We start from the raw sequence: 15,005 nt of genomic DNA on the forward strand, positions 1-15,005 counted from the left end.
ATACCAATGATACAAACCAAAGACGTATGGCGTAGATATATCAATATTGTGTGACATATGACAGGAGCTCGAAACAAATGACAGTCGATGAAAAGCCCTATACGAACTGCAGTGCCTTAAAATTTTTTTAAAGCACTAGTGTTTTAAAGTAGCATTTTTAACGCTCGTATGGAGTGCTAAAAATTGCATTTTTAACAAGGTTGTAGAAAATTAGTTATTTTCCTAACAAGTGCAGAAAGTCATTCTTTTCCGCACGCGACTGCAGTTTGCCGAACGACGCGAAGCGGGAGTTCGGCAAGCAGTCGAGTGCGGAAAAGAGACTTTCTGCAAGAGTTAGGGACAATATTTTTTCTAAGGCCGCGTCCCACCATCAAATAATTTGATCAAACTGGTTTGAGCAAACTGAAAGTGACAGTTCGTGACGTCACATCCTGAGTGTTCATTGTGGATAATAATGAAAAATTTTAATTTTAAATAAAGTACAAACAAGTTAGACAACTCAATACAAAAAATTTGATAAAACTAGACTGATAGTGAGAGGACAGATTTTTAGAATTAAAAAAAATGCAATTGTGACGTCACTTTGGCGTACTTCCGGAGTTTGCTCAAACTGTTTGATCAAATTATTTGATGGTGAGACGCGGCCTTAAAGGCCCCGTCTCACCATCAAATAATTGACAGTTAATTTGATCAAACTTGACAGTTAGTGACACAAAGTGACAGTTAGTATGTATAGTTTGTGTCACTAGTCAAGTTTGACTGTCAAGTTTGATCAAATAACTGTCAATTATTTGATGGTGAGACGGGGCCTTAAGAGTTTTTAAAAAATTACCAAATCAATTAATTTAATTAATATGAAAATACATACACAAATGAATTCTTTGACAAGGTTGTAAAAACCAAACTTTCAATATAATTAGTTAGCATGACGACGATCTTGGTTTCCATGACGATGATTCAAAACGACTGTTATTGTCTACCGATTTGACTTTCGAATATTATGTCAAAATACCCAGGCAACCAAGTGACGTCAACAACGTCGAGGAAACGTCAGTATTTGGTGGAATATATACACGTGGTTGAACATTACGTCATATCGACGTCTTTTGTAGGTGATTTTAAATACGTAAGATTAATGACGTTAAAATACGTTTAAAAGACGTTTTCATTTCAGCCAGCCTGTCTGACATCACGAAATTGGGAGGAGCTTGGAGCTTAAAAGTTACAAAACTAAGGTTATGTTTTATGTTTGTATCGTCGTTGTCGTTTGTTTGTCCTAGAATTTTATCCAATTTTGGATTCATTTGGATTTTGTTGGCTGTTTTGTGTGTATTTTTTAAAACTTTTGTTTGTCATTTGTAAATTTTATAAATTTACCACAATGCAAAGTGACTATTTAAGGAAATTATTATTGGAAACTCCGCAGATGTTTTAGAAAGGTAGGCAAAACAATTTTTATTTACTATTCATTTTTCCCTGATATTTATCAATAATGATGAATTTTGCAAGCAATAACATTATTTCTTTTATTGTTTTAGATATTCATTGAAGCTGAAAATAATTGGAGATTTAGATCCATATACAATTCAGTCATCAGAATTGGATTTTACAGTGCATTCCATCAATTACTGTTATAATGCTATTATAGATAGACTGGTATTAGAGTCTCACAGTTACTACTTTAAGCAGCAAATGAAAGCATACAAAAGCCTTCAGACACATAAAAGCCTTCACAACTGGATTTGTTTTGAAACATTTGATGTTTTGATGATTTCTATATTATTGTTGGAAAGGTAAGTCTTTATTTTATTTATTCACCATTAAAAAATATATGGATAACAGTATTATGCCTGGTTGCACCAACAGATCTTAAGCTCCTTAGCTAAGCTGTACTTATAGATAGGGCCTCCTCGAGTATCACTTACGTTGCACCATAATTTTCGATTCTTACCTCATTATCAATTATATCTATTACTATATTATGATATTTTTATTATAATTATATTATTTTAATTCTTATGTTATTCTCGTCTTAAGCTTAAGATATGTTGGTGCAACCGGGCATTAGTGTCTTTCGGATAAATGGGTTTTAAATATTAGATTTATTTACGTTTATATATCTGTATGAAACCAGACATATTGTCGTCCTAATTTGTAAATTGTGTAACTCCATATTTCTCTGAAACTGAGTTATTACTGCCATTTATTTGAAAAAATCCCTACTCGTTTAAAAAAGGATGCACATGCCTATTTTTACCAGAAGAGTAAATAGTGACATCTTCGTATACACCGATCTCCCTTGCAGCAAATTTAGTACGAAAAATATGTAACTCCCCAGTTTGTCATAGCACACGATTGACCTCACTGTTTAGAAAGTGATATTTTCAAGAAAGAGTTGGTGGTAAATAATATTAATACACTCATTAAACAATATAGGTACAAATGTTAGTACCTATCTATAAAATATTCCATTTTAGCATTCTATCTTTTAAAATGGGATATACGTAGTATTCGCATTAGTAATATTTAGAGAAATAATTTTTTGTGCCTCTGTAAAATTTGGATAAATGGAGTTACACAGTTTACAGATTAGGTCGACGACATGTAATTGCTATGATAGAAAAGAGAATAATAAACAGTCATGATCGTTTGTTCTAAAATTATATTATATGAATGTCTGATTTTAAAATATTCTCAATCATTGTAAAGAACGCAAATACTCTAATGAAAATAAATTTTTGTAGTTGAAGCATTCCCACAAAGATAAAATATTTTTTTTAGGTGAAGAATTCCCAAAAAGCTAATGCTAAACCACTAGATGCTTGGGTGATAGCCAGTTCCAATGGCATAGCAAATGCACATTGTTTGTGTATTGCCGGTAATAGTGAAGTTTGCAGCCATATTGCAGCAATCTTATTTGCAGCTGAGTATGCCCACAGCAAGACAGAAGAAGAAGAACCCAGTGCATGTACAGATGTTACAGCTATGTATATTCTCTGGTGAAAAACTAATGAGTTTTCAAGCTGTTCGGTCAGAGTGCTTGTTGCGCTCTCTCAACGAATTGAAATATAAGACGGCTTTGGCTTCATGTTGCAGCGATATGAAAATGGTTAGTCATTTTTAATTATAATGTACAGCTGGTTCCAAAAAAAACTGATACGACTCTTAAAGCGTATTTTGTAGAAAATTGAGCAGTGTACTTTCTTCTTCTTCTTTTTGTTTGTGGTCTCGGTACAAGGCAATAACCAGCACGATTTATTGGCGATCTTGATGTAGTCTGGCTCTAACCCATATTAAAATCGCTGACGATGTTCGTGTAATAAGCTTTTGATGAGGTGTGATATAATGAATATGAGTTTAATTATATTTAATTTATTATATTTTGAAGGATAAATACCTATTATTTACATACTGTCACTGTCACTGCCAAATCTTAAAATTTTTCAGATAACTTCAACCTCAAAAAATGGTTGTTTGTTTGAGTATTTCATTATTTGTCTGTCATAATAAATATAATTTAATGTCATACCAATCATACACTGCTCAAAATGATCAAATCTTACTAAGAGTCGTATCAGTTTTTTTAGGAACCAGCTGTACTTCTTCATCATGAGTATTTATGTATAGGGCTTTTCATTCACAGTCATTTGTTTCGAGCTTCTGTCATGTGTCACATAATATTAATATTATATCTATGTCATACGTTATTGGTATATACCAATGATACACACCAAAGACATATGGCGTAGATATATTAATATTATGTGACACATGACAGATGCTCGAAACAAATGACAGTCGATAAAAAGCCCTATTAGTCTTTTAAGTGTGTATTATCAGATATCACATGTAAATTGTTTTTATCATTTTAATTTGGTCATTACAGTCCCCTAATCAAAAAATATATTTTTCAGGTGTCTGTGGATCTTTTTGTATGCAAAAATTTGTAATAATTATTTGAAATCATTTTGAGGATTATAAGAGTATGGAAATATATGTGAGAGCACAGACTATTATAGTTTTGTCCTATTTTGTATCATTCAATCGTCTTCTTTAAAATTTATAAATATAAAGCAGATAGTTTTCATTGAAATTCAATATATTGGGTCTTATTTGTATGTATTCATTTTTGACTAAAGGTACGATTCCGATAACGACTGCAGACAGCAACTGCAAACATCAGTTGCAGTTCTCGGCGTTATGGACGTTACTATTTTGCACTATTTATCTGTATGAGACTGATTCCGACATCTGACTGCAACTGCTGTCTGGCAGAACATCAGTTGCTAATAATTATGCAAATTATTAGTGCAAAATAATGACGTCTGTCATGGTGACAACTGTAATTGCCATCTGCAGTCGTTGTCGGAATCGTACCTTTAAAGTGTGTGGTATAATTATAATAATTATATATATTATATAACTTAAATGGTTTAAACTTAAGTTTGTTATTACATTGTGACTTAAATGTTTAATTTGTTAATAAATTATTTATTAGTTTATATGTTGTTTCACTTTTGACACAGTAAATACTTATAATATAAAAAGTGAAAATTCTATGTATGTTATATATGTTGCATTGAGGATATTGTAATTCTATGCATTTTAACAAGCCTTCCATTTGGTTTTACTTAATTAATTGCAATACTAACAATGCCCATACGAATAATTGAATGGGCCTGCCGAATAACGTTGTAAATGCCACATGGTTGTTTTTGAGAAGTCAAAGAAAAAGTTGTAATATTGTGATGATGGTGAGTTTATACATTTTAAGGGTAGTAATACAGTTTTTAAATACAAAATACAAACTGTATTACTCACCTTTAAAATGTATAACCTCACCATTATCACAATATAAAACTTTTTCTTTGACTTCTCAAAAACAAACCATGTGGTGGACCCATTCAATTACTGTGTATTTCTAAAACCATAAAATGAAAATTAAATCTAAAAAACGACGCAAAATCGACGTAAAAACTACGTTTTTCATATTACGTATTTAAAACGTGATAAAAATGACGTGACTTATGGTGGGACATATTCACGTGATCTTCGACGTCGAAAAAACGTGATAAACTGACGTCGTTTGGTGATAATTATGACGTTTTTTCAACGTTTTATAAACGTTATTTGGTTGCCTGGGTAATTTTATTTCATCGAATGGTCGCGTTAATTTCATTAAAACAGGAACACAATAAGATATATTTGAAATAAATTAGTAAATAATATCTAAATATTAGTTTATCATGTATTATAATTAAGTATATTCAAATGGGAAATAAGCCACAATTTTACCTAAAAATGTTTTTATTAACGTTTCGGCGCCCAAGTCGGGTGTCGTTGTCAAAATACAAAAATACTAAATAAACAAAAATGGTGTTGCTTAGTAAAAAATTCTTCTAATAATTTATTTAATCTGACTCATTTATATCGGCAATTCAGACACGTATTATACATTTTAAAGTAGACGACTTTAAAATGATATTGCCAATATTGATGAGTTTATAATTACTTTAAGGCCATATTAACATATCTAAATTAACACGCGTGCGGAAAAGTGAAACTTTCTAAACTAAAATGCGTGCGCGAAAGTATAGACATTTTTGCACGCTCGTTGAAAAAAATATCAGAATGCCATAAAAATTCTGTTAAAATCGGATAATTATGTTCAAATCGGCAACAGCGCCTTAATGTCAGTTTACATTGTGGCCAATCTAATAGAAGAAAAGTACCTGATATTTTAAAATTGAACCAATCGTAGAGCGATTGTATTCTTTTCTAACCAATGAAATTAGTTGTCAAAGTTGTCAATGTCAAAATAGTTTCTTGAGCGATGCACTATTTTAACGGCCAAAACATTCAAAACATTCTCCTGTTAGATCGTGCCAATATACAGATTATATTTATATACGTGCCAATATATTTTACATTTTTATTATTTGTTATACAAAATATCACACATTTATTGTAAAGAACGTCTGGATGAAATGGTGAAAAAAAGAGATGTTAAGCCTCTCCCGAGAAGAGCATCTTTTTCGGCGAAGAAAGGAGCTGTACTCAACCAAACCATAACAAAAGTACTGTCTTGTCCTGCCTCAACAACTTCCATAAAATCAAATTCATCAGCAAACATAAAAGTAGTCGTAAGAGTGCGTCCGCAGAATACCAGAGAAGAAGAAGGAAATAACAGGTAAATGAATGAAATTTTAATTAGAAACAGTTTTCTTTATTGACATTTTGAACATAAAATTTGATAAGGCTGTACCACTTGTTTATATCAATTTCACTCATCAAATTTCATTATATTTAAACTTAAAAAAGGAGATAATATGTACTGTCAAAAAATTAGATGGACCTGTTCATTCCTGTCTATGGTATTCTTTATGAATATGAATAACCTTTATATGTTTTAACAGTACACCAGTGTTCCAAAACTTACCCAAAAATCTGTAGATCTACTGGATTTGAACTTTTTTTTAAAAACTACCGAATTTTATATTCAGGTAGAAATTTTTATTCATTTTACTCTTATTTCAATGTTTCATTTAGTGTGAGAATATATTATATTACAGGGGTGGCCAAGATCCTTGATAATCCGAGCCATTTTTCAAAATTTAAATTTTTTCAGGAGCCGCAATTAAACGATTATTTAAAAACTGTAAAAAAGGTATTAAATTTTTTTCTGTGTTTGGATTTTAAGAATTTTAAAGTGAAATAAAATGGATCACATCCTTGTTTCAAATATGCAAATAATTCTACAAGCAGCCTTTAATAATTCAGGATACTTTGATTTTTTATTATCCTTCCATCTTTTTCTGGGACGGCCTACTGTCTTTAACGCTCTGTATTCCTCTGATAATACCACATAACCTGCCCATCTTATCTTAGCTTTTATGTCTGATGATGTTTTCAGTACCATACACATTCAGTTGCGGCGCCTTTTCCACTCTCCTGTGAATTCATCTCTTTGATGGACAAATATCATTCTGAGAACTATCCTTTAAAGTACCAGCAGTTTATTTTATCTCTGATGTAAAGATCATGTTTCACTTCCATGATATGTAACAATTGGGCGAATAATTGGCATGCACAGTATTAATTTAGATTAGCATCTTAGATCTTAATAATTATGATAGGGAGTATAATGGTCTATTCCATGCAACTATCCATGCTGAGACCTCTTTTTATATGTGGTTGTCATCTGTGATTATCACCCCTAGATATTTAAACTCTTTTACTACTTCGAAGTTTATTTATTTATTTATTGACTGGCTAAACCCTTTTTCAGTTTTTGTACAATATGTATAAAATACAGTAAGATACATAAGCTAGCTACAACAGTTTTTTAACATGTTTTTTAAATGATGCAGTTGAAGTATTAAATACTGTAGAACCCCGTAAATCCGAACCCCGCGAATCCGAACTTTCGGCAAATCCGAACCAACGGAAAGTGAAAAAAATTTAAAAATTCAAGACAAAAACTTAAAAACATGTTTATTATACAGAGTAAAGCCAGAAAATTGGACAATGTAGGATTACTAGGACTTTGACATTTAAAATTTCTTAAAAATAAATATTATACTTTAATATATAGGTTCATAAAGTATTTATAAAGGTTAAACACAAACTTACTTTGGTTCTCCCTTAGTCAACTTGAGTCCAAAAATATTGTCCACATTCTTGCGAGAACGCTTGGCTACTCAAAATCACAATGAAAACCTTGAACTACTAGTTAAGGCTAACTTTCGGATAATCCGAACTTTTTGGAATCCGAACAGGCTGTCCCCCCAATTAGTTCGGATTTGCGGGGTTCTACTGTAATTGTAAATCTGTTGGTAATTGTTCGCCATACGTAACATCCTAGAAATAACTTCATTAAGTCCATAATTAAGTAGAATGGAAATCTACAAAAAACAGGTCAGAATTACGGGTTCTTCGCATAGGTATATTAAATAAGATTAAACCCAAAATTTCAGGGCAATTAATAGGCATTTAGAAGCTTATGTAAAAAATATAATTCGAATTCAGCTCTTCTTATCTCTAATTTGTTCATTTTAAGTTGATTAAGAATATAACTGTAATTATAATCACGTCTTAAACCCATTTTATAACCACATATCCTTAAAAATCTGTTTTGAACTTTTTCTAATTGAGTTTTCTGGGTATTATAAAAAGGACACCATATAATACAGCAGTATTCTATAATAATTGATCGCACTAGCGAACAGTATAATATTTTAAATGTAAAAACTGAAAAGTCCTTTGAATTTCTCTGGATAAATACTAACATTTTAAGGGCACGTGAAGTTATGTCATTAATATGATCATTAAAGTTCAGTTTTCTATCCAGTGTTATACCCAAATTCCGTACCTGATGTATCTCTTTTGCAGAACAGTACCATTAAGTGTGTAATTATTATTAAAAGAAGCCTGCGTTTTACTAAACGTGATTTTAAAACATTTTTTAGATTTAAGTTTAAAACATTTACTTCACACCAACATGAAAAATTTTTTAAGGACAACTGCAAACATTCACAATCAGAGAGGCAAGCAATAGATCTAAAGATTTTTATGTCATCAGCGAATAAGAGAAATTGGTAGGAATTAATCACTGGTTGTAAATCGTTAACAAATATATTAAAAAGCAGTGGACCCAAATGAGAACCTTGTGGAACACCTGATGTTATATGAATTGGTTTTGACAAAAAACTACCATATCGATGGCTTAGTGTGAAAACCTCGTATCTCATTAAATGACAATTTTACAGGAGAGGCAAAAAACTGATTTTCAGCATAATATAACATAAAAACAAAAATTACGTTACATATTTTTAAGTCGAGCATATTGAGACAAATATCTGATATTGGCCCAGAGCTAAAAGTGTCAAATATCGCTATTAAATTGGAAATACAAATATTAACTATGAAAAACACGTAAATATCCTTGCAGTATATAGAGCCTTTGCCCAAGTAACTATGATAACCTCGTATATCTTGATATACGTGTTTTTCATCTCAAATGAGGTTGTGTTTATTATTATTTACGAGGTTTTCATTTTTCATAGCTTATTGCACACCTCCAATTACTAGGTCGATACAATACAAATCTTTTGATTTAAGGTTCATAAAATGTTTCTACATGCCGGACTACATTTTGTTGTTCACAAAAAACACTTCTCCAAGTAGAATCTCTCAAACAAACACTTCAAATTAAGTACCAAATTCTTGGTTTTATATACGTGGTATTCACACTAAATCAAGAGAGCAATTGATATACGTGGTTTCTTTTTTCGGCTGTAGAAAATAGTCTACTGTATTTGGATTTTTTCTAACAGTTGTAAATGGTGGGATACAAGGTTTTCAAACAAAAACCACCAAAATGTCATTTTCGAAAAAAAATTGAGATACGAGGTTTTCACACTAAGTCATCGATATTTAACCATTTGAGAACATTTGTGGTCATTAATAGTTATGTTCTGCCTAACTCTTGGTCTTGGATTTTTGCTTACCATACATTTCGTCTTCTCTTCATTTCTTCGAAGGCCCAGACTACATACATGCTTCTTCCTTGAGTTGTGAAAACACCTCTCTCATGTCTTTTGTAGAATGAATAACTGAACCTATATCATCAGCAAAGGCCAACAATAGTTTGTTTTGATCCTTGATTCAGAAATTCCGTGTCAGCTCAGATCATATTTGAAGAGCACAGGGGAAAAACAGGGAATGTCACGTTTTGTACATACTGAGATAAACACCAATAAAGGTTTAATTCTTATGATATCTAAAAACTACTTAAGAGATTCTTAACATAATTCTAGTAATTCTTATTCTATAATATTAATACAATATTAATCTGTATTAACTTATTAATTTATAGGCTATTGATTATGTACTATAGAAAGGAACTACAACGTTAACGGGGTTTTATTATTTCATATGGTCAATGAATCTCTATATATGAAAAAACCGCGGAGTGCTACCATTTAAAGGGGTGCGTTTTTGAGAAATGGGTGAATTAGTCCCTGGGCACAGGTTACATTAGGGTGAGTTCTATGCACTTTTGGTACAAACACGTCTACATAAAAATTGTTCCTGGTTAAATTTCCTATCTAAATATAACTTTTTAAAGTCAAAGATACTTTTTTTTACAAAAATATATTCAAAAGAAAAAGCACAAAGAAACCCAAAAGAAAGAAGTTTTGTTTCTTGTCCCATAACTTTTGCCCACGGGTATATAGGTATAGACATTGCTTCACAGAAAAAAAACTTACATATTTTCTCTTTAAAATGATGTTTGGTAGAGGTCATTAGGATTTATAGTTTTCGAAATATGATTTTTCAAATTTCGCCACTCACAGCAATTTTGGGAAATTTTCCTTGTTATTTCGCAAATATTGTTCTGTAACTTTTTTATACGTAACTTTAGGCATATTCAATGGTCCACGTAAGAGGAATAGAAATCAATTACCTTTAAAATGTTCTACTGTATAATGTTGTACGACTTCTTTTAAAGAGGTTATCTTTTTCAAGATTTTATACTTTTAATGAGTTTTTATATTTTTTACGATTATTTTTTAAATTTTCCATTATAACTTTTTTTTCTACATTTAGGTATATATTATATAATAAAAAGAAAGCTTATTTTGGTTTCTTTAAAATGGTGTATTATAAAAAATTCTAGGATTATTTTTGAATAAGATATTATGCTTTTTCAAAATGTAATAAGTACTTGCAACGATTTTTGATTTTAGGATTATTTTTTAAATTTCTCATTGTAATTTTTTTATGTGATTGTGTGTTATGATTGAATCTTATTTTTTATAGGTAATACTTTGGACTTGGGTAATACTTGACTCGGACTTGACTTGACTTGAAGCTCCTGCACCACAAGCTTTGCTTGAAAAAATAGCATGTAAATGTACCAAAGAATGTACAAAAAACTGCGGTTGTAGGAAGATAGGAATTAGTTGTTCAATATTCTGCAAAGGGTGCATGTGCATGGGTACTAATTGTGGGAACTCTAAGATAACTGAGGTGTCAGAGGAAGATATTGAATCTAATGCTAACGAAGAGATGGACTTTGATTCTAAAAATTTTTTAAATGTCAACGTTTAAATAATTTTAACTAAAGTGATGTTTTCTAAGACTAATGTTTTTGTAATTTTTGTAAATGAAATAATTTTAAATAATACAGGTAAAAGATGATACACCATTTTAAAGAACAGAAAGTAAGCCATCTTTATTGAGCAATATATAGTATATTCATGTACAAGAAAAAAAAGGTATAATGAGAAATTTAAAAAATAAACCTAAAATCAAAAATCGTTGCAAGTACGTAATACATTTTGAAAAATATTATCTTATTCAAAAATAATCCTAGAATTTTTTGTAATACACCATTTTAAAGTAAACAAAATAAGCTTTTTTTTTATATAATATAATATATAACTAAATGTAGAAGAAAAAGGTTATGAGAAATTTCAAAAATAATCGTAAAAAATAATAGATATGTTTTTTATATTAGGTATTATAATATAATATATAATATATAATATATAATATATAATATATAATATATAATATATAATATATAATATATAATATATAATATATAATATAATATTATTATTTTATTTTTATATTATATTATAAAAAATCGTTAAAAGTATAAAACATTTAAAAACCATAATCTCTTTAAAAAAAAGTCGTACAACATTATACAGTAGACCATCTTAAAGGTAATTGATTTCTATTCCTATTACGTGTACCATTGCATATACCTAAAGTTACGTAGAAAAAAGTTACAGAACAATATTTGCGAAATAACAAGGAAAATTGCCCAAAATTGCTGTGAGTGGCGAAATTTGAAAAATCATATCTCGAAAACTATAAATCCTAATTACCTCTACTAAACAACATTTTAAAGAAAAAATATGTAGATTTTTTTTCTGTAAAGCAATGTCTATACCTATATCCTAGTGGACAAAAGTTATGGGACAAAAAACAAAATTTCTTTCTTTTGGGTTATTTTGTGCTTTTTCTTTTAAATATATTTTTGTAAAAAAAAGTATCATTGACTTTAAATAGTGATATTTAGATACGAAATTTAACCAGGAACAATTTTTATGTAGATATGTTTGTACCAAAAGTGCCTAGAACTCACCCTAATGTAACCTGTGCCCAGAGACTAATTCACCCATTTCTCAAAAACGCACCACTTTAAATGGTAGCACTCCGCGGTTTTTTCATATATAGATGTCCATTGACTATATGAAATAATAAAACCCCGTTAACGTTGTAGTTCCTTTTATCTATCTTATTTTGAATATAATCAATAGCCTATTAATAATGCACCAAAAAACTGCTGACATTCCTTATTTTTGTTCAGTGGCGTGCGGACAATCCTGGTTCTTCGCCTGGATACAAATTCTTAGAAAATTTATATAAACTGATCTTTCTGGTTATTTATTGTCCTAAATCGATAGGCTAGTCGATATTACTCATTGTTTACTACCACATGGCGAGAAAAACCAAAATTCATGAAAAAGTGACATTCCTTGTTTTTCCCCTGTACTCTTCATTTTATTTATTATTATATTCTAAGGCCAAATTGAAGAGCTACGGTGCTAAGGGGTCTCCTTGTCTAAGTCCTAATGTTACGCTTAGTTTTTTATATATGTTGTCAGTAATTTAAGACATTTTGAAACACAAATATTAAAAGTAAATCAGGTACATTTATTGTGGCCACCAGTTTGGCCACCCCTGTTATATTACTTTTACTAGTGTGAAATGAACATGACAAATAAAATTTTCCTCTTTTCTTTGCTGTCCTTTATTTATGCTCTCTGCTGGGAGGGTTGGCATAATTTGTAAGCTGTCCACCAGGTGCGACAAATTCAGTTAATTTTTTCACTATATTTTCTCACCTTGATATTCAAATCCACCTCTTCTTTTCAACCAGATCCTTTGGAACCACAAAGAATCTACATATCCCTCTTTCATTATAGTGTTTACAGTCCAGAGCAAAGCACATTGCCATTTTTATTATACAAAATACAATGGTGCACTAAAGTTCCTAACGTTTGCTTGGGGATTATCACTAAAAAACTATTAGTCCATGTGGTGAGACCGCTCCCGTTTTAGAAAAATTTCTGATTTGGTTTCTTTGTGGATTCCTATTTAAAAATCTCTCCTTTAATCAAATCTGAAGGGTGCCGGGTTGAATTTTTGGGCAGAAATTGTTTAAACAATTTTTTTAAACAAATACAAAAAATAACGTTTTTTGCTCCGGACCATATATTTTTAAGTTTTGTGGGTCATTCTAAACAAGAAAAGTATCTTGTAAATTTTCTCAAAAATTGATAGTTTTCGAGTTATAAGCGATTTAAAATCTGAAAAATGTGAAAATACGCATTTTCGAGGCCTAAAAACTCATATTTAAATTAGTATTTTTGAGGTTGCCATATTATACTTAAATTGAAGATTAAACATTCAGCTTCAAGATTCTGAAGAGTGCTCGCGTCTAACCTTAATTCATACCGTTGTTTTTTTAATTGTTAAATATGAGTGTTTATCCGATTTTTTTGCCGGTGCGGCAAGCTCTATTTCAAAAATCTCCAATTTTCCTCCGAAAAATATTTTTTCTAGATTCTTTGGGATATTCTAAATAAAATAAGTTTCTTGACATTTTTCTCAAAAGTTAATAGTTTTAAAGTTATAAGCGATTTAAAATCCAAAAATGCGTTTTTGGCATTTTTCGGATTTTAAATCGCTTATAACTTTAAAACTATTAACTTTTGAGAAAAATGTCAAGAAACTTATTTTATTTAGAATATCCCAAAGAATCCAGAAAACATATTTTTCGGAGGAAAATAGGAGATTTTTGAAATAGAGCTCGGCGGACCGGCAAAAAAATCGGATAAACACGCATATTTAACAATTAAAAAACAACGGTATAAATTAAGGTTGGACGCGATCACTCTTCAGAATCTTGAAGCTGAATGTTCAATCTTCAATTTAAGTATCTGGCAACCTCAAAAATACTAATTTAAATATGAGTTTATTAAGCCTCAAAAATGCGTATTTTCGCATTTTTCAGATTTTAAATCGCCTATAACTCGAAAACTATCAATTTTTAAGAAAAATTACAAGATACCTTTCTTGATGTTGTTCTGAAGCTATTTTCTTGTGGCATTTTTAAAATCAAGTATATTCAAATGGGAAATAAGCCACAATTTTACCTAAAAATGATTTTATTAACGTTTCGACGCCCAAGTCGGGTGTCGTTGTCAAAATACAAAATAATGATTATTATTTTGTAATTATTAATTATTTTGTATTATATTATTATATTATTAATTATTTTGTATTTTGACAACGACACCCGACTTGGGCGTCGAAACGTTAATAAAATCATTTTTAGGTAAAATTGTGGCTTATTTCCCATTGGAATATACTTGATACCTTTCTTGTTTAAAATAACCCAAAAAACCTATAAATATATGTTACAAAGCAAAAAACGTGATTTTTTGTATTTGTTTAAAAAAATTATTTAAACAATTTCTGCCCAAAAATTCCGCCCGGCACCCTTCAGATTTGTTTAAAGGGGACATTTTTGAATATGAATCCACAAAGAAATCGAATCAGAAATTTTTTCAGACGGGAGCGGTCTCACCACATGGACTGTATATTTCTTAGAAATTTAAGACCGAATTATGGTGCTATTATCTTAAAAAATACTATATTAAGCAGAAAAGCAGTAGAGAAAAAAATATTATTTTTGTAAACATCAAGTACCTAAATTCAAGCTCAAAGTTTCTTCTAACAGGTCCCAATAAGAATTTTTGCCATGTTATATTCTAAAATATAGTTTATTAATTCTTAATCACTAAGGTTTCTTATGGGAAGACAGGCATCAACAACTAAAAAACTTCTTCTTCTTCTTGTAATAGGACTATGTCCTGTTTCTTCTGTTACAGTCTTTGCTGCGATCCGGAGCTCCAACT

The 15,005-nt window shown here is 30.3% G+C and overlaps 1 protein-coding gene and 1 long non-coding RNA gene across 3 annotated transcripts in view; both read left to right on the forward strand.

Moving 5' to 3' along the window:
* The first annotated feature begins 937 nt into the window (after positions 1-937).
* On the forward strand, positions 938-4,502 carry LOC126884599 (uncharacterized). Its single transcript, XR_007698111.1, has 4 exons — positions 938-1,439; positions 1,539-1,793; positions 2,782-3,109; positions 3,915-4,502. It is a non-coding gene; the product is annotated as an uncharacterized LOC126884599 (long non-coding RNA).
* A 1,322-nt stretch (positions 4,503-5,824) lies between these two features.
* The window catches only part of LOC126884603 (kinesin-like protein KIF18A), a 75,425-nt gene continuing 66,244 nt past the window's right edge, over positions 5,825-15,005 (forward strand). For both annotated transcript variants that reach the window (XM_050650606.1, XM_050650607.1), the window contains exon 1: positions 5,825-6,190. In XM_050650606.1, coding sequence (XP_050506563.1) covers positions 5,988-6,190 — 203 coding nt within the window. In that variant the 5' untranslated portion in view covers positions 5,825-5,987. The remainder of the gene's footprint in view (positions 6,191-15,005) is intronic.

Source organism: Diabrotica virgifera, chromosome 5, assembly GCF_917563875.1.
Source record: "Diabrotica virgifera virgifera chromosome 5, PGI_DIABVI_V3a".
NCBI lineage: Eukaryota > Metazoa > Arthropoda > Insecta > Coleoptera > Chrysomelidae > Diabrotica > Diabrotica virgifera.